This window comes from Hyla sarda, chromosome 7 (genome assembly GCF_029499605.1).
Source record: "Hyla sarda isolate aHylSar1 chromosome 7, aHylSar1.hap1, whole genome shotgun sequence".
Lineage (NCBI taxonomy): Eukaryota > Metazoa > Chordata > Amphibia > Anura > Hylidae > Hyla > Hyla sarda.
Window position 1 is genome coordinate 227,105,423 of NC_079195.1, and position 21,047 is coordinate 227,126,469.

A 21,047-nucleotide genomic window follows, 5' to 3' on the forward strand; every position below is an offset into this window, starting at 1 on the left:
AGCCTCTGGCAAGATACATACGCTGCCCAGATAGATAAACAAGGGGAGCAGGTACGATTTGATCAGGTGTACCCTTTCCCTGAGGGTCAAAGACCAACCCTTCCACTGGTCCACCTTCTGAGTGGCATCCTGGAGCTTACCATCCCAGTTTTTGGTGGGATAATCATCCTGGCCAAATGTGATGCCTAAGACTTTTGCTGATTCTTGGGGCCCTGGAAGGGTGTCCGGGAGATCAAACGTGGGATCCCCCCCTCCCAGCCAGAGACTCTCACACTTATCCCGGTTGATCTTAGACCCGGATGCCTCCGAGTAGCGTTCCACCTCCGACATCACCACATCAACCCCCTCTCTCTCGAAAATACGAAAATAGTGACATCGTCGGCGTACGCCACTACCCCCTGGATGGCCCCCGGCTCCGCCAAACTCATCCCGACTCCCACCAACGGTCCGCAACTCACCCTCCTAAGGAAGGGATCGATCGCGAACACATATAACAGCGGGCTCAAAGGACAACCCTGACGGACTCCAGACCCCACTCCAAAAGAGTGGCCAGACCACCCGTTCACCAGTGGGAAACTCTCTGCCCCTGCATACAAGATCTTAAGCCAATTAACAAAAGTACTCGGTAAGCCATATCTCAGGAGGACGGACCAGAGGTACTCGTGGTTCACCCGATCAAATGCTTTGGCCTGATCCAAGGACAGCAAGTACCCCTTCCAGAAACCCGCACTACTCCGCTCCACTGCCTCCCTGACACTAAGGACAGCACTTAAGGTGCTTCGGCCTGGAACAGTGCAGTGCTGGGCCTCCGAAAGGAGCCGGGGTGCAAACTTCACCAGCCGATTAAACAGTATCTTGGCCAGAAGCTTCCTGTCCGTATTGAGAAGAGCTATGGGTCTCCAATTCTCAATACGGCTGGGATCTTTACCCTTTGAGAGAAGAATCAGGGCTGACCTCCTCATTGACTTTGGCAGAGTGCCCGAGGAGAGACACTCATTGAATACCTCAGTCAAGAGGGGAGCTAAAGACTCCTTAAAGGTCCTGTACCACTCAGATGTTAAGCCATCCGGACCTGGTGACTTCTTGGGGGCAAGCCCCTCGATCGCCAGTCTCACTTCCTCTTCCCTGATCTCTTCTGCCAAAACGCCAAGAGAGGGGTCTACCCCTGGCTCAGGAATGGTTTCAGCCAGGAAACCCGACATCACATCCCGATCCAGATCCTTCCTTCCCAAGAGGTGAGAGTAGAAGGATCTGACGATCTCCAAGATCCCTGATCTGGACCGATTCAGAGATCCTGTACTATCAATCAGTCCTGAAATGACTTTACTACTCACTGACATCTTACAGTTTCTGTAAGGGTCGGGCGAGCGGTACTTCCCGAAATCCCTCTCAAAAACCAAAGATGCGTGCCTATCGTACTGACACCTCATCAGCAAGGACTTCACTCTGGAGATATCCTCTTGGCTACCTCCAGTCGAGACAAGAAGCTCGAGTTTCCTCCTCAGACCCTGATACAGGCGATACCTGTTCAGGGACCTGAGGCTCGAGAGCTGGCGGAAGAACCCCGCAACCCGCTTCTTGAATATCTCCCACCACTCTGACTTACTACTACATAGGCCCAGTAAAGGTACCTGACTCTGAAGAAAATCCTCAAAGGACTGTCTTATCTCCGCTTCCTCCAGGAGGGACGAATTCAGCTTCCAATAACCTTTTCCCATCCGGGGGGTTTCTGAAACATTCAGGGAAAACAAAATCATACAGTGATCGGAGAACTCCACCTCAACCACGGACACTGCAGAAGAGACGGCTTCCTCCTTTAAATAAAACCTATCTATCCTAGACCTGCGACTACCTTGATGATAGGTGAAACCCGCGTGGCCCGAGGGGCTCCGGATGTGGGCATCCTCTAGGCGAGCTTCTCTAGCTATGCTAATCAGCGCCACACTATCGCAAGTCAGCGGACTATTGGAGCCTCTCCTATCTTGGGACCTCGTGACATTATTGAAGTCCCCTCCAAAGATCACCTGCCGACTCGTAAAAAGAAAGGGCTTAATCCTCATAAAGAGATCTTTACGGCCCCGCTTACTTTGCGGGGCGTATATGTTAATGAGCCGGAGCTCTTGTCCCTTCATGAAGACATCTAAGATCAGGCACCTCCCCATTTCTAATTCAATAACCCGTCGGCATTCAACAGGAGCGGTAAAAAGGACCGCCACCCCACTATACGGCTCAGCCGCAAGAGACCAGTGGGAGGGACCGCGCCTCCACTCTCTTCTGGCTTTTACCAGAGAGGCTAGATCTGACAACCTGGTCTCCTGTAAAAAGAAAATGTCGGCTTCAACGCGGCCAAGAAAATCAAAGGCTGCGAATCTAGCCGTATCCGACTTTATGCTGGCACAATTAATAGATGCCAGCGTCAATGGGGTGAGTGCCGCCATACAGGGTGATTAAATTAGACGGCCACACCCTTTACTTTTGTTTTCCCTTCTTTTTTGCCCCCTCATCCCCCGAAGAAGACGAGAGGGCAGGACCACTCTTGGATCTTTTTTTCGATTCAGATAGATCCATATTATCCCCGTCTCCGTCCGGCCCCGGTCTAGCCCTGCCCTCTGAGGAAGGTGCCTCAATAGGACAGGGCCCAGTTCCTCCCAGAGGCTCTTTCTCCCTAGGCACCTCGCCCTCACCCCCCCCAGCCAAGGAGGGGGAGGAGATGGTATCGAGGACGAGGTACCGGTTTGACAGGTCAACCAGAGGGGGGGCAGTCAGGCTTCCGTTTTGAACCTGGCCCGTAGTACAAGGAACAGAGGGCTCTGACCTCTTCTTTCTCCCTTTCCTTTTGCCCTTGTCTTTCTTTTTAGGCCTCTCCCCACTCTCCTCATCCACACTTTCATAGTGGGAGGAATCGGAAGGGTCGGCCATATTGCCTTCCTCTCTGTGAAGCCTCCTGATCTCCCCATCCAGCACATCCTCCTCCAGGGCTTCAGCGGTTACAGGGCCGCATTCAGGAGCAGAGGCCAGAGCTACCCCCGTCACCTGGGCACTCTCCAGCTCCCTACTCCTTCTACGATTTTCCTCCCGCCTTAGTTTGGCGGGGCCCTTTTTCCTCCTCACGAGCCCTGTTGCACCCCCATCCCTGCCCATACCCTCCCCGGCCGAGGCAACTTCACAGCTCTCCTCAGCCGGAGCGGCCGCTGCACGGGCGAAGGCGCTAGGACAACGGCTAAATGGGTGCCCAAGGACACCACACAGGTGGCACCGGATCTGCCTACAGGATGCGGCCAGATGTCCCACCCCACCACACAAAGCGCAGACCTGTACAGTACAGGCTGCACTAAAGTGGGTGGGGCTGCCACACCTGTGACAGACCTTAGGCTGCCCCTGGTAGAAGACCTGGATCCTATCACGTCCAAGGAAGGCGGCTGACGGAATGTGGGCAACCGTACTCCCTGAACGCTTGAGTTTGACGGAAAACGTCCAGGCCCCGGACCAGATCCCGTGCTCATCCAAGTTTTTCTTGGGCATGTCCGTCACATCCCCATACCGTCCGAGCCAGGTCATGATGTCATAACAAGAAAGTGACTCGTTACGGGTCAAAACGGTCACCTTCTTGACAGCATTCTGACGGGAAATCGCCTTTACGGCGAAATCCCGCCAGCCGGGCTCGTTTTTTGCCACTTCGTAATTCGACCAGAAGAGTTCGAGCCCCTCCGGCCGAACGAAACTGACGTCAAACTCAGACGATCCGTAGGGGTGAATCAGGGCAAAGATGTCACTCGCCCTGAATTCCATCTGAAGGAGGAGCTCAACCACTTTAGCGCGAGGTGGGCACGCATCCTCGCCCCTCCAAATCAGACGGACCACATTCCTACGGTTATTGTCCTGCCCGGTTGTCGGGAGGGACCAGACCACCTCCCCATTCCGCTCTCGGAAAGCCCCCAAACCGTGCCTCTCTATCCAGAAAGACAGGTCGACCTCACCCCTTCCCTCTACCTGGATCGACCTGTCACCCCTGCGTAGAGCCTCCAGGAGGCGCTGTTGCAAATGGCCCCCAGGGCCGGACGGAGACGGGGACCCCCCTGAACCCCCGGCAGCGACATTAGCATAGCTCCTGGGAGCAGTCACTGCCGGGGGGGCAGCCGGACCAGACCCAGAGCCAGAACCACTTACAACACCATTCACACCACAACTCTCAACCTCTTTATTTCCAGCCATACTATTACCACTCCCATCAACATTCACTCCACTGACACTCCCACATACACTCCTCTCACCCACAACACTACTACACCCATCAATATCACATCCTACATTCTTGTCCTGACTAACAAATTCTGGGCTGGCTGGGACTTGTAGTATGGCTGGCTTTAGTAAAGCCCTTTGTGCTGGCTTAGCCGCTGCTGGGGTCGACGCCGATGGCTTCTCCTTCATGGCTGCTATCACATCCTGATTCTGGGACTGCCCCACCGGGCGCACCCCAGCTCCTCCCACAGCGCCAGCACCTGCTTCACCCGACTTCACAGGCTCTGTGGATAATCCCGGCGCCCGGACACTCCTCCCCCTCACAGGGGAGTGCCTTGCAGTGCCGGTAATGCCCACAGTACTCGGGGAACCGCCCCCCGAGCACCCAGGGGCATAACTCGCGCTGCCCACCATGAGCCCATCCTGCCCCTCCCTACCAGCAGGATGGGCGGGCTTCACATCTATTGCGTCTGCAGCTTTTACTGACGCCATGCTGTATCCCCCATGCTGGCTCCGTTCCACCACAGAAACGGAGTCTGGCAGTTTAGAGGACCCAGCAGCCTGAACCAGCTTTGCAGCTGGCCCAGACTGCTGGAAAGGACGGAACACATAATGCACAGTTTCCTGGGTCTTCTGTTTTTTTGCCTTTCTTTTTACTAATGTGTCATCACACTGGTCATCACCAAATGTAAAATTCTGGAGGTGGGCTGGGGACTCCTGCATCACTATAGCCCTCAGCAATCCCCCAGCCTCACTCTCCACATCATCATCCTCACTATCGCTTAGCGGTAGTGCCACCTGAGCCGGCTCTATGTAGCTGTCCTGAGTCTTAGTGGTCTGGGTGTCACAGGGAGTAGGGTCAGGCAATACATCATCCTCCACAACCTGTACACTTTCCTCCAACTTCTTCTCCTCCACCTCCTCCTCCTTTACACCAACACCACCATCCTCTCTTTCTTCACCGCCACTACTCTCCCCATCATCCACCTCCACCTTACCTGGGGATTTCATGGCGGCAAACCGATCCCGGTTCTCCATCTTCTCCCTGAAGAGACCGCTTCCCTCCAGGATCTCTGCTCTCCTCTCCTCCATCTTTGCAATGTCTTTCTTCAGGGCTGCAATCCTCTTTTTCTGTTCCAGTTTATTCTTTTTGGACCCAGAGCATGCCAGATTCTGGGCTCCACGCAGGTCCTCTCTCATCAACCTAAGCTCCCTACCGCAGCGGTCGTATTCCGCAAACCGTGCGGTCATGCGGGAGCAGTAGGTCTCGCTGGATTCTTCGGGCCCTCTCTCAGCCCACAACTCAATACTTTGCCTCCTCGCCTTCCTTCCACTGGATCTCTGGCTGGCACCCATTGCCGGAGGAGCCGAGCCTGCATTGCTGCAGACTCTGCCAGATCTTCTTCCTCCGGCCGGAAAAATGGCTGTCGCTGTTTTCTCTCCACCCCCCGCCAGCCTGGAAGAACGGGGAGTGGAGGCCAGGGGCTCCATGCAGGGAAAACTCTCCCAAGGAGCCTGCCACACCCCTGGGAAAGGTTGGTGAATCACCTGCTCTGCCTCTGGAACTCTGGAGAAACACAAAAAGGGACACACCCAAAGCTGCTTCACACACAACTGCTCCTGGCTACTGTGTTCCACAGGAAGCGCTCTCTGCTGACACCTCTGTCCATGTCAGGAACTGTAGAGATTAGAAGCAAATCCCCATTAAAAACCTCTCCTGCTCTGGACAGTTCCTGACACAGACAGAGGTGTCAGCAGAGAGCACTGTGGTCAGACTGGAAAGAACTCTGTAGTACTGTATATCTGTAGTTTACGCAGCTAATAAGTACTAGAAGGGTTGAAATTTTTAAATAGAAGTAATTTACAAATCTGTTTAACTTTCTGGAGCCAGTTAATTTGAAAACATTTTTTTTTTCAATAGAGTTCCCCTTTAAGCAGGAAGACATGTCTGGCACTGCATGATTTGAGTCCCTGGTGGCGTAGTGTATTACCTATGGTAGCCTTTGTTACTTTGGTCCCAGCTCTCTGCAGGACATTCACTCGGTCCTCTCGTGGTTCTGGGATTTTTGCTCACCGTTCTTGGGATAATTTTGACACCACGGGGTGAGATCTTGCGTGGAGCAACAGATTGAGGGAGATTATCAGTCGTCTTGTATGTTTTACATTTTCTAATAATTGCTCTCACAGTAGATTTCTTCACACCAAGATGCTTGTCTATTGCAGATTCAGTCTTCCCAGCCTGCTGCAGGTCTACAATTTTGTTTCTGGTGTCCTTCGACAGCTCTTTGGTCTTGGCTATAGTGGAGTTTGGAGTGTGACTGTTTGAGGCTGTGGACAGGTGTCTTTTATACTGATAACAAGTTATATCAGGAGCCATTATTACAGGTAACGAGTGGAGGACAGAGGAGACTCTTAAAGAAGAAGTTACAGGTCTGTGAGAGACAGAATTTTTGCTTGTTTGTAGGTGACCAAATACTTATTTTCCACCAAAATTTGCAAATAAATTATTGATTAATCAGACAATGTGATTTTATGGATTTTTTTTCTCATTCTGTCTCTCATAGTTGAGGTTATAATCAGTGATGATAATTACAGCCTCTCATCTTTATAAGGGGGAGAACTTGTACAATTGGTGGCTGACTAAATACTTTTTTGCCCCACTGTACATAGGATTAGTAAATCTGCCTCAATCATTCTTGCATCTTTAGACTGTCTAGTCTAAGTTTAGACCACCTATTAGTTGACTTAATTTAAGGCAAAATTTCCCAACCAGTGTGCCTCCAGCTGTTACAAAACTACAACTCCCAGCATGCCCGGACAGCCCTCGGCTGTCCGGGCATGCTGGGAGTTGTAGTTTTGCAACAGCTGGGGTTGTCCAGTGGAAGAAACAACCTGTATATGGTGTCAAAAAGTATAATGAAGCAACTATCTAATATATTGTCATTAGCCATAGTGCGCAGATCTTCTGTATCATAAGTTGCCCGGTTTGCAGCTGGGGCGTCCCATCACGCTCTCTGAAAGCACAGCTCCCGTCCGTGCCCCCCTCCTCCCATCCTGTCTGCTCAGGATAAGACCTGTGATGTGAAGAGGGGGGAGCTCATACTACTGTTCATTAGATTTTAAGGCCGCAGGAAGCCTTTCTCAGATAAGACAGCTGTGAGTCTGTTCTGATAGAAAGTACTGTGACTAAGAAAGTCTTCCTGCTGTCTTAAATTCTAATAAGCAGTAATATGAGCTCCCCTTCTTCACATCAATGTTTTGGCCCTCGGCAGACAATGGGAAGCATGTCACTGCTACAAGGGAGATAGCTGATCTGCACCGCACTTATTAAAGGAGTACTCTGGCAAAAACTAACTTATACCCTGGAGGCTGGGTGAGTCTGGGCCGCATGCGCCCCTCACATTTAATGCCCCCAGCATGCACCCCTCACATATAATGCCCCCATCATGCGCCCCTCACATATAATGCCCCCATCATGCGCCCCTCACATATAATGCCCCCATCATATGCCCCTCACATATAATGCCCCCATCATGCGTCCCTCACATATAATGCCCCCATCATGCGCCCCTCACATATAATGCCCCCATCATGTGCCCCTCACATATAATGCCCCCATCATGCGCCCCTCACATATAATGCCCCCATCATGCGCCCCCATCATGTGCCTGGTGATAAGCAGGTCCTCCCTAATTAGGCAAGTTAAGTGTTTCACAGCTACAGTCCTTACAGCTCCCTGCTGCAGACTATAATGAGCCTTCTTTGCGGGGATGCGCGCGATAGGTGATGTCATCACATGCGCCGCAAAGGACGCCATCATCCCGGCATCCTGTGCTGCCGATGCGATGGCATCACCAATCGCATGCATCCCTCCAAGAAGGCTGGTCATAGGCTGCAGCAGGGAGAAATAGATACAGTAGCAGTGTGTGCCGACGTGTGTGAAGTCTTCAGTCATTGAAGAAATCACCTGCTCGGCGCCCGAACCGCAAAATTTAGTTCCGCGGGCCGCAAATGGGCCCGCTGGCCGGGAGTTTGAGAGTTTGAGACCCCTGTTCTAAGGCTACCATAGGGGGCGCTTCACATGCACCTTGGTGGGGGTTTACTTAAAGGGGTACTCCAGCGAAAAACATCTTATCCCCTATTCAAAGCATAGGGGATAAGGTGTCTGATCACTGGGGTCCCTCCACTGGGGACCCACACGATCTCCGGCATGGCAACCCCGATCATCCGTGCATGGAGCGAACTCTGTTCCATGCCGGATGACTGGTGACTACAGCCATCACACCCCCTCCCATAGATATGAATGGAGGGGGCATTGGGTTATGTCACGAACACAGAAGCTCTAAGCTTCCGTGTTCCAGACGCCACCACTGCCGGCCGGGAGATCGCGTGGGACCCGCCGCTTTGAATAGGGGATAAGATGTTTTTTGCTATAGTACCTCTTTAACACTAATGTGTGAAATGCAAGTCTTCGTAAATTGCCATCTCTGTGTCAAAATTTGCGCCAACATTTTTATGCAATTATTGGTGCACGATGGCACATTCAAGACATGCCACCGTTATCTCTAAGCCACACCCCCTCTTGGGCAAGGTGCAAAGGTGTCTAAAAAATGTGTGGGGGCAAGGCCAGTGTTTCAGGGCAGATATTTGATGCTTCTCCCAATATAGTTAATTCCTACATCTGCATTGGGGTTTGCATAAAATTCTTCTTTAATCTGAAAAAGTTCATCACGATGTGGCCCCTATATTGTAATGGGCCCCTAAACCTGCCCGAATGAGGTGAGCATTTGTAGTATTCCACTGTCATAATATTTCTAAGGTAAAAATGCTAAATATCTATGGCTTCACTCTAGAACTGACCCTCCAGTAAACCAACATGGCTCTTGCTCCTCCCCTGAGGAACGGCCATCTGTAGAAATGGATGCCATAAAATGTTTTTTCTACTTGAGCTATGTTTTGACTAGTCTCATAAATTTTTGCAAATCGTCCGGTCGTCCCTACCGCGTGATCCAGTGACCATGTGACCTATATGTAGCCAAGTGTCTAAAAAGTAAAGTTGCTGCACAAACAGAAAAGATACATATAAAAAAGGATATTCATAGGCGGCAGTAACATAAAGAGATCTGGCGGCAGCGCCTAATGTATGTGTGTTATTCACCGCACGTTTCGAGCCATAAATCTTCTCCACTCTCAGGCAGAAGGCTGCAAGGATCTGATTTATTCCGGCTAAGTAATGGAGAGAGCAAATGGACTTAAACAATTGATATCCACCTTTCAAGAAAACGCAGCCTCTCCGAGCAATGTTAATTATACGCCATTAACGTGAGACTGTCAAGAGCGTCTCCAGGTTGTTATTCCTCACGACCTTACCCTGTCTGCGCCGTACCGCCGCGCATTTTGCTGTGTTTATAAAAGAGACAACGTCCTCTGCTCAAAGCCAATGACACTTATTTTTTGGCAGCTGAACGATAAAAAAAAAAAAAAAAATGAAAAAGGGCGATCCAGAAAGCCCCCCTTTCTGGATCGCCCTTTTTATTTTTATTTTTTTATTTTTTATTTTTTTTTATCGTTCGGCTGGGGGGGGGGGAGAAAAAAAAATTTGAAAAAATTTAGTCCGAACAAAAAAGTTTTGTTTTTGGTTAAGTGTATGACAACCACAACAAGGAATAAAGGGGTACTCTGCCCCTAGACATCATATCCCCTAAGAGATGTCTGATCGTGGGGTCCCGCCACTGAGGACCCCCGCAATCTCCCTGTTGCACCCAGCGTTTGTTTAGAGCATCGGGGACAGCGCCGGAGACTCGTGATGTCACGGCCACGCCCTGCTCGTGATGTCAAGGTCACGCCTCCTCAATGCAAGTCTATGGGAGGGGGTGTGGCTGCCACCACGCCCCCTCCCATAGACTTGCATCGAGGGGGCGTGGTCGTGACATCACGAGCAGGGCGTGCCCGTGATGTCACGAGTCTCCGGCGCCCCGCATTGCCAGTTCGCTTCTTGCACCGGATGTCTGGGGTGCCGCAGCCGAGATTGCTGGGGTCCCCACAGGCGGGACCCCCGCAATCAGACATCTTATCCCCTATCCCTTATCCCTATCCCCTATAAGATGTCTAGAGGCGGAGTACCCCTTTAAGTTGAAATAATAAAATATCTGAGAAAGAATTTAAATTTGTTTTCTATTTTTGTTGTAAATTTAATTTGAAGTTTGATTTCAGTAAATGCTTGAGTTTAGTTTCTAGCATGAAACTGTTTGGAACAGGAAGTTATACATCCTGTTTTATTTCCCCGTCTATATAAAATGTATTATCAATATATTATCATTTCCCAGAATCAGATATAAATGCTGTAAGGTTCCTCAGGGGTGTGGCTAAGATAAAGAAGACTCCTCCCCCTCCATACACAGATTAGTATTGTAGGATCTCTTCTTGGATGAATAAGTAACAAGCCGTATTAAGATACTTACCTCCTTCAGCCAGAGGAGCTTGGGCGGTTGCATCTCGACAGACATCACGCCACCAACGTAACGTAATACGCCGTGGTTGGTTCTGTTAATCCGATCTACTTGGTTTCCTGCGCGATGATCCATCCACATGATGACATTCCTGTTATGGTCGCCTTTGAAGAAAAAGTAAAAGTTTGGGTTGATGAAACTCATCGCGGGAACAATGTAGAAAATACTATTAGGATTCATCCCACAATTCCTTCCTCTTGTAAATATACACACTAATCCGATAGACAGCAGCAGTATACAGATAGAGCTGGAGGGGAGGCATATAACTGCTATATATACTGATCCAATAGAGATAGCAGCAGTATACAGATGGAGCTGAGGGAAAGAATACAACTACTATATACAGATCCTGATCCCATAGAGATAGTAGCAGCAGTATACAGATAGAGCTGAAGGGGAGTTATATAACTAGTAAACATTCTGATCCCTTAGAGACTGCAGCAGTATACATATAGAGCTGGAGAAGAGGTGTATAACTACTATATATCCTGGTCTCATAGAGATAGTAGAAGCAGTATACAGATAGAGCTGGGAGGGGAGGTGTATAACTACTATATATAGTGATCCCATAGAGATAGCAGGAGCAGTATACAGATAGAACTGGAGGGGAGGGATATAACTACTATATATCCTTATCCCATAGAGATAGCAGCTGCAGTATACAGATAGGGCTGGAGGGGAGGGATATAACTACTATATATCCTTATCCCATAGAGATAGCAGCTGCAGTATGCAAGTAGAGCTGGAGGAGAGGTGTATAACTAGTAAATATTCTGATCCCTCAGAGATTGCAGCAGTATGCAGATAGAGCTGGAAGGGAGGTGTATAACTACTATATATCCTGGTCTCATAGAGATAGTAGCAGCAGTATACAGATAGAGCTGGGCGAGGAGGTGTATAACTACTATATATACTGATCCCATAGAGATAGCAGCAGTATACAGAAAGAGCTGGAGGGGAGGTATATAACTACTATATATCCTTATCCCATAGTGATAGAAGCAGCAGCATACAGATAGAGTTAGAGGGGAGGTGTATAACTACTATATATCCTGATCCCAGAGAGATAGCAGCATCAGTATACAGAGAGAGCTAGAGGGGAGGTATTTTACTGTATAGATGATTATGTTATCCTTTTAGTTCCCAGGAAGTCAGCTGACCCAGGACTGACCACACATTAAAGGGGTTATCCAGGAATAGAAAATCAGAACTTATTTATTTCAAAGACCACTCCCTGTATGTCCCCACTTTGGGTGTGGTATTACCCCCTGGCTCCATTCACTTCAATGGAACTAAGCTGCAGAACCACACCCAACCTGGAGACAGACAGGGAGCGGTCTTTGAAAGAAATTATCTCTGTTTTTCAATTCCTGGATAACCCCTTTAAAAACTGTGATTCCCTTTCACACAGACTGGTGATTGCATGACCCAGTTACAGTAATAAAACACATAAATGCAGCTGTGCTGGAATGAAACAGATGGTGCTGCAGGACTAGTGACTGTGTGTGTTCATGATATGGACAAAAAAAACAACAATCTGGAGTTCTCCTTTAATGTTAGAAAAAAAAATAGTTTCAAAGGTGGACAGAGCATTAAAATCAGGGAAATTCCAGGAGATGGAACCACAGACGTCCGCACCCCGTGTTCTGTATGATGATGACCCCCATGTTCTGTATGACGATGACCCCCCATGTTCTGTATGATGATGACCCCCATGTTCTGTATGATGATGACCCCCATGTTCTGTATGTTGATGACTCCCATGTTCTGTATGTTGATGACCCCGTGTTCTGTATGATGATGACCCCCATGTTGTGTATGACGATGACCCCCATGTTCTGTATGACGATGACCCCCCATGTTCTGTATGACGATGACCCCCCATGTTCTGTATGACGATGACCCCCATGTTCTGTATAATGATGACCCCCATGTTCTGTATGACGATGACCCCCCATGTTCTGTATGACGATGACCCCCATGTTCTGTATGACGATGACCCCCATGTTCTGTATGACGATGACCCCCATGTTCTGTATGACGATGACCCCCCATGTTCTGTATGACGATGACCCCCATGTTCTGTATGACGATGACCCCCATGTTCTGTATGACGATGACCCCCATGTTCTGTATGACGATGACCCCCATGTTCTGTATGATGATGACCCCCATGTTCTGTATGATGATGACCCCCATGTTCTGTATGATGATGACCCCCATGTTCTGTATGATGATGACCCCCATGTTCTGTATGATGATGACCCCCATGTTCTGTATGATGATGACCCCCATGTTCTGTATGATGATGACCCCCATGTTCTGTATGATGATGACCCCCATGTTCTGTATGATGATGACCCCCATGTTCTGTATGATGATGACCCCCATGTTCTGTATGATGATGACCCCCATATGCTGTATGATGATGACCCCCATGTTCTGTATGATGATGACCCCCATATGCTGTATGATGATGACCCCCATGTTCTGTATGATGATGACCCATGTTCTGCCAGTGACCCCGATCAGCACAGACCCCGGTACTGTAGTGACAAGACCCCGATTTATCACTGTATTTAGATACAACACCTCATTCTTTAAGACGTTTCGACACATCTGCACCTATCTGAGCTCCGCCCCACAGACAAGGCAGATGCCAGACGCCCGGGATCGGGAGATCATCTTACTGGGAACAAATAATGACTTATAAGTGCGGAAAACCTGACAAATAAATGTTTCTACGTAATCCGATATTTCAAGTTATTAGGAGATTCAAGGAAGAAAGGGACAGTCTGGATTTGGGTAAATAAAGCTTTATCCAATGTTTTCCAAGCAGGGTGCCTCCAGCTGTTGCAAAACTACAACTCCCAGCATGCCCGGACGGGCATGCTGGTAGTTGTAGTTTTGCAACAGCTGGAGGCACACTGTTTGGGAGGCATTAGGGATATAAATGTAGCAAACTCTAACTTGACTAGTTTGCTGTCTGTAATGCGCTAAATGTTATAGTTTGCTACATCTGTACCGTATGACCGGTGGAAGTCAGGACGATCCTATACTGGATTAAAGGAATGTTCCATTATTGTTACCTTCTGCATTGACTGTCAAAGGCTGGAACTGTTTGTTCAGAACCACAAGGGAGCAGGTGGCATCGAACCCCAGGCCCCGGATCTGACCGCATCCCGCCGACTGCGCCACTTTCTGCAAGATAAAAACCACATGACTGATGACTTTCATAAAATCTAAGCCTGTCGCAGCATATTGTTACACTACAGTATCAGTGCTCCTTACATTTTCTACAATTCCTTATATACAGTGACCCATCGACCTACGATGGCCCCGACATACGATCATTTCACCATACGATCACTCTCAGAGGCAGCATCACCATACGATGCTTTTGTATGTCGGGGCCATCGCATAAACAGCTATCCTGCAGCGCAGACTGCTTCAGCTGCCACCGGATAGCTGATTACGGTGCCCCGTGTGCTCCGCTGGTGATCACTTACCTGTCCTCGGGGCTCTGGCGCGTCCCCTTCGGGATCCCCTGCATCGTCGGCGCTCTCCATCGTCGTCATCTCGTCGCTGTGCACGCCGTCCCGTCATCCAATAGGAGCGGCGTGCGTAGCAACGTGATGGCGGCGACGGAGAGCGAGGATGCCGGGGAAGCAGAGGCCTTGCCGGAGCGGCGGGGACACCCCGGGGACGCGGCGACAGCGATGGACGGCGACATCAAGGGCAGCGGTGACGGTCCGGAGTGACGGGGACAGGTGGGTATAACCTCCAATACCAGTGGTCTTCAACCTGTGGAACTCCAGATGTTGCAAAACTACAACTCCCAGCATGCCCGGACAGCCGTTGGCTGTCCGGGCATGCTGGGTGTTGTAGTTTTGCAACATCTGGAGGTCCGCAGGTTGTAGACCACTGTCCTATACTTTAAATTGCACGGATCCCTCAACATATGATGGTTTCAGCAAACGATGGTCCATTTGAAACGGATTACCATCGTATGTTGAGAGACCACTGTATACAGTATATATATATGTATATATATATATATATATATATATATATATATATATATATATATATATGTGATGTCATGGTCCTGTACTAGCCTTAGGCTCTGTCAGATTGATCCCCTCAGTGACCTGGGGGCTCCCCGGCAAGGTCTCCCTCTGTTGGTTTTATAAAGGTGTGTATATCCCTTTAATGCCTAGACAGTATCCTAATGTATAGGTAGTATAGAGGACCAGTGGGAGGCCTCAAGGACCTGTGTAAATCTGTCACATGTTATGTTCTGCAGTCACATGATTTGTTGTCACATGTTCTCCCAGAGAGCACCAGCTTAACCTATGACCCACAGCTTGACCAATGGGCTTTAGTCCAGCCCCCCACTATATAAAGGGGCGGCCATTACAATTCTCTCTCAGTTCAGTCTTTGCTGAGACAGCAACCACCAGACATCTCAGTGCAAGTGATCAGCGTCTGGAAGTCCCCAAAAGCTACAGTCATTCCAGTAAGTCTCAAGTCTATGTCTGCTGTCACTGAAACTAGTCAAGTCCTACATATAGTCAAGTCCAATCTCAAGTCAAGTTAATTACAAGTATATTGGTCCAGCAAGTTGTGAGATCCTTCTGGGTCCTGGCCGCCTCTCTGGAATTCTGGCCTTAGCTGTGAAGATAATTCCATCCGTCTTATACTCAGTAAAGCCTCCGTTTGACCATAACTGGTTGTGGACTCTCATTTCACTACTAGCAACTGGGATAGCGGAGAATCTGGGCGTGTGGTGTTCTGGAACCCCACTGGCGTCACGAACACTAGGGGTTAACAACATCTTGCCCCCCCGAGGTTAATACCATCTCATCCCACCACTCACACCGCTACACCCGTGGTCCCGCCATTCACCGGTGGCATTCCTAGTCATAGTGCAGTGTTCCCAAGCCTGTGGCTCTCCAGCTGTTGCAGAATTACAACTCCTATCATGCACTGCAGTGGCAACATCACAGCATTCTGTAACCTTAGACTCTCTGGCTGTTGTAGAACTACATCTCCCATCATGTACTGACAGCCTTTGGTGGCCACAGTACAGGGTTTCCTAATCTGAGATTCTCTAGCTGTTGCAGAAGTATAACTCCCATCATGCTTTCATGACCTTTGGTAGCAACAGTGCAATGTTCCCTAACCGGAGACTCCCCAGCTGTTTCGGAACTACAACTCCCATCATGATCATGCCTTCGTGACCACAGTACAGTATTCATAAAGCTAAGACTTTTGCTGAGCTACAACTCTCATTATGCTTTGACGTCCTTCCTGTCCATAATAGTGTTCCCTAGGCTGAGTCTCTCCAGCTGTTGCAAAACTACAACTCCCATCATTCACTGACTGCCAGAGCATGATTGGAGTTATAGTTTTGCAACATCTAAAGAGCCACAGGTTATGGAACATTGTTTCCGGACCCTGAAGACTGTCAGAGCATGATGGGAGTTGTAGTTCTTTAACAGCTGCTGTAGAATAGGTCTATTGTTGTATCCATGGAGCGGCTGACCTATAATATGCAGCGCTGGCCTCCTGCCCTGTATCCCCGGGGTCTCTTATCTCATAAATGATTGATCAGAGCGATCGATGCAGCGAGCAGAGAGATGACCCGTCTACCGCTGACGCCATGAATAATTCAGCAGTAGGATTTCCTAAAAGGAACAGAGACCTTTATTGTTACTACTTCCCACTGCAAAGGGTTAATAGTAATTCGAGCAGCAAACATCATTTTCAGTCATTTAATAGAATGTTCCCCAACCAGTGTGCCTCCAGCTGTTTCAGAACTACAACTCCCAGCATGCCCGGACAGACTTTGGAACAGTGTTTCCCAACCAGTGTGCCTCCAGCTGTTTCAAAACACAACTTCCAGCATGCCCAGACATACTTTGGCTAGTGTTTCCCAACCAGTGTGCCTCCAGCTGTTTCAAAACACAACTTCCAGCATGCCCAGACAGACTTTGGCCAATGTCTCTTAACCACTGTTCCTCCAGCTGTTTCAAACTACAACTCCCAGCATGCCCGGATAGACTTTCGCCAGTGTTTCCCAACCAGTGTGCCTCCAGCTGTTTCATAACTACAACTCCCAGCATGCCCGGATAGACTTTCGCCAGTGTTTCCCAACCAGTGTGCCTCCACCTGTTTCAAACTACAACTCCCAGCATGCCTGGACAGACTTTGGCTAGTGTTTTCCAACCAGTGTGCCTCCAGCTGTTTCAAAACACAACTTCCAGCATGCCCGGACAGACTTTGGCGAGTTTTTCCCAACCAGTGTGCCTCCAGCTGTTGCAAAACTACAACTCCCAGCATGCCCGGACAGACTTTGGCTAGTGTTTCCCAAACCAGTGTGCCTCCAGCTGTTTCAAAACTAAAACTCCAAGCATGCCTGGACAGACTTTGGCTAGTGTTTCCCAACCAGTGTGCCTCCAGCTGTTTCAAAACTAAAACTCCCAGTATGCCCGGACAGACTTTGGAACAGTCTTTCCCAATCAGTGTGCCTCCACCTGTTTCAAACTACAACTCCCAGCATGCCTGGACAGACTTTGGCTAGTGTTTCCCAACCAGTGTGCCTCCAGCTGTTTCAAAACACAACTTCCAGCATGCCCGGACAGACTTTGGCTAGTGTTTCCCAACCAGTGTGCCTCCAGCTGTTTCATAACTACAACTCCCAGCATGCCCGGACAGACTTTGGAACAGTGTTTTCCAACCAGTGTGCCTCCAGCTGTTTCAAAACACATTTCCCAGCATGCCCAGACAGACTTTGGAACAGTGTTTTCCAACCAGTGTGCCTCCAGCTGTTTCAAAACACAACTCCCAGTATGCCCAGACAGACTTTGGCCAGTGTTTCCCAACCAGTGTGCCTCCAGCTGTTGCAAAACTACAACTCCCAGCATGCCCGGACAGACTTTGGTCAGTGTTTTCAAACCAGTGTGCCTTCAGCTGTTGCAAAACTACCACTCCCAGCATGCCCGGACAGCCAATGGCTGTCCGGGCATGCTGGGAGTTGTAGTTTTGCAACATTTAAAGGTTCGCAGTTTGGAGACCACTGATCTAGCAGACTGGATATGGCCAGAAGGCTTCACACGGACACTGATACGTCTGATATGAACCGTGTGAATGGAGCTTGGTTGTCACTTCCACTGCAACCATCAAGACGGACACAGGAATATCCTATTCTCTCTCATGAACGAGGCCATTTTGATCCCGTCAGCTTGAAAACAATTAGACTAATGGGGCCAATTATTGTGTTAGGGCCCATCAAGCCCATGATCTCCCTTAGTGAGAAGTCCCCTGTATTATCCCGGGGGCCTCCGTCAAAAGTTCAAAGTAATACAACCCCCCCCCCCCCCCCCCCCCCCCAATAGTTTACTGCAGTTTCTCAGGGGAAGTTGGACATTAATGGGGTCAGACGCCTGAAAGGGTCAAACGGTAAGATTGATACTCGGAGGACACAGAGATGTACTGAGAACCTGACAGGCCCCTGTAAATGTCTTAAAAACACTCTACAAAATACAGGGTGAAAGATCGGCCGCCAATAAAAAGTCAGGACAAGGGCCAATGTGGACCCTCTTATAGATAGGAAGCCTTATTTTAAGGAGTGTAGGTATAGGGGTGACTAAGTGACTCTCAAAACCAGGTTCTAGGACCAGAAGACGCTGACAGTGACTATTGACCACCATATTGGCTCCCGTAGAGATGCATATCTGTAACCTGGTCACTCAGGAGTTCCTCCCTCTCTCAGTTCCTACTGGCAGAAAATAAGACCACCTTCCCGTTGCCCTTCTCCATACAGAAACATGGCTAACTGAGTGTCTGCCTGGTGCCTAAGGGTCTGATCTCTATGGGATCAGAATATATAGTAGTTATACACCTCCCCTCCAGCTACATCTGTATACTGCTGCTATCTCTATAGGATCAGGATATATAGCAGTTATACACCTCCCTTCCAGTTCTATCTGTATACTGCTGCTATCTCTATGGGATCAGGATATATAGTAGTTATACACCTCCCCTCCAGCTCTATCTGTATACTGCTGCTATCTCTATGGGATCAGGATATACAGTAGTTATACACCTCCCCTCCGGATATATAGTAGTTATACATCTCCACTCCAGCTCTATCTGTATACTGCTGCTGCTATCTCTATGGGATCAGGATATATAGTAGTTATACATCTCCACTCCAGCTCTATCTGTATACTGCTGCTGCTATCTCTATGGGATCAGGATATATAGTAGTTATACACCTCCTCTCCAGCTCTATCTATATACTGCTGCTGCTATATCTATGGGGTCAGGATAAGTAGTATTTATACACCTCCTCTCCAGCTCTATCTGTATACTGCTGCTATCTCTATGGGATCAGGATGTATAGTAGTTATACACCTCTCCTCCAGCCCTATCTGTATACTGCTGCTGCTATCTCTATGGGATCAGGATATATAGTAGTTATACACCTCTCCTCCAGCTCTATCTGTATACTGCTGCTATCTCTATGGGATCAGGATATATAGTAGTTATACACCTCTCCTCCAGCTCTATCTGTATACTGCTACTATCTCTATGGGATCAGGATATATAGTAGCTACAGCTCCCAGTCCCCTGAGGCTGTGTTCACACATAATTTTTTTAATTTTTTTTTACTTTTTTTTTTTTATTGTTTTTTTCTGTGATTTTCTATATACTGCTGCATAAATTGTGCTATTTAACCATAATTGTGTAAATGTGAATGACTGTTTTGAGGGTGATTTTTTTCCACCTCTCAATGACACTTATGGATCATTTTTATTTTATTTTTTGGAAAATTAGAAAAATTTTAATTTTTTTTTCTACCTTGCTGGCAGCACAGCACGCTCTCCAGATGTCCTGGGACGACTGCTCGTAGTGGTCAGGATGAGGTTCCCATATAGTCACAGCTTCTTCAGCCTGGTCAACCACCACCCCAGACTGGTCCACCAAAGCTGCCCGTACACTCGCCGTGCCCACGTCTATGCCAATGTAGTAATAGGCCGCTTCCCTTTTTTCCTTCTGCATTTTAAATTTGGCTAAAAATAAATAAATGGAGAAGATTAGGAAATAATCAGTGGTTATTTGGTAAGAAGTGATTCACCGCACGGTACAAGATGACTAATAGGATTTATTATAAAATAGGAGACATTGACTAATGCGAGCCGGAACGTGGCGCCACCTAAGTATGTACATTCAGAGGGATTTCTCTAAGAGTAAGAAAAACTAGTTATTAAAAATGTAAAAATGTACAATATTTACAATACATTCATACAATCATTTCCACTTTTAATAACATTTGTTGACCCTTTCACATATACTGTAGTTTCATATCTAGGAAAGTTTTCCCATTCAGGAATATATACCGTATATACTCGAGTATAAGCCGACCCGAATATAAGCCGAGGCCCCTAATTTTACCCCAAAAACCCAGGAAAAGTTATTGACTTGACTATAAGCCTAGGGTGGGAAATACATCATCCCCCATGTCACCATCCAGACCCCCTTCATCATCACCCCCTGTCAATCCCTTCATCAGTGGTCTTCAACCTGCGGACCTCCAGATGTTGCAAAACTACAACTCCCGGAATGCCCGGTTAGCCATCGGCTGTCCAGGCATGCTGGGAGTTGTAGTTTTGAAACCTCTGGAGGTCCGCAGGTTGAAGACCACTGCGGCCTCCGTCAACACCCCCCCCCCCCCCCCTTCATCATCACCGCCTGTCAATCCCTTCATCAGTGGTCTTCAACCTGCGGACCTCCAAATGTTGCAAAACTACAACTCCCAGCAAGCCCGGACAGCCATCGGCTGTCCAGGCATGCTGGGTGTTGTAGTTTTGAAACCTCTGGAGGTCCGCAGGTTGAAGACCACTGTGGCCTTCGTCATCATCCAGTCCAGCCCCCCCCCCCTTTGTTTTGTACTCACCTCCCCTCGGCGGGAAGTTAGGGTGAGCTGGTCCGGACAATCTATGCTGCAGGGACCGTCCGGTGGGGATGGTTAATCATTGTGGGCTGTCCATTTTCACCTGGGGGGCCTCTTCTCCACGCCCGGGCCCCGGACTAGTGACGTTGCCTTGACGACGACGCACAGGGACGTTGCGCATGAACGTCCCTGTGCGTCGTCGTCAAGGCAACGTCACTAGTCCGGGGCAGGCCAGGAGCGCGGAGAAGAGGCCGCCTGGTGAAAATGGACAGCCCGCAACGACTAACCATCCCCACAGGACCGTCCCTGCAGCAAAGATGGCCCGGGCTGGATGATGA

The 21,047-nt window shown here is 48.8% G+C and overlaps 1 protein-coding gene across 5 annotated transcripts in view; it reads right to left on the reverse strand.

Moving 5' to 3' along the window:
* FGGY (FGGY carbohydrate kinase domain containing) overlaps positions 1 to 21,047 on the reverse strand; it is a 207,520-nt gene that overhangs the window by 168,423 nt on the left and 18,050 nt on the right. For all 5 annotated transcript variants that reach the window (XM_056532944.1, XM_056532945.1, XM_056532948.1 and 2 more), the window contains exons 2-4: positions 19,617 to 19,828; positions 13,838 to 13,949; positions 10,701 to 10,852 (exon numbers count right to left, since the gene is read on the reverse strand). In XM_056532944.1, the coding sequence (XP_056388919.1) occupies positions 10,701 to 10,852; positions 13,838 to 13,949; positions 19,617 to 19,817 (465 nt within the window). In that variant the 5' untranslated portion in view covers positions 19,818 to 19,828. The remainder of the gene's footprint in view (positions 1 to 10,700; positions 10,853 to 13,837; positions 13,950 to 19,616; positions 19,829 to 21,047) is intronic.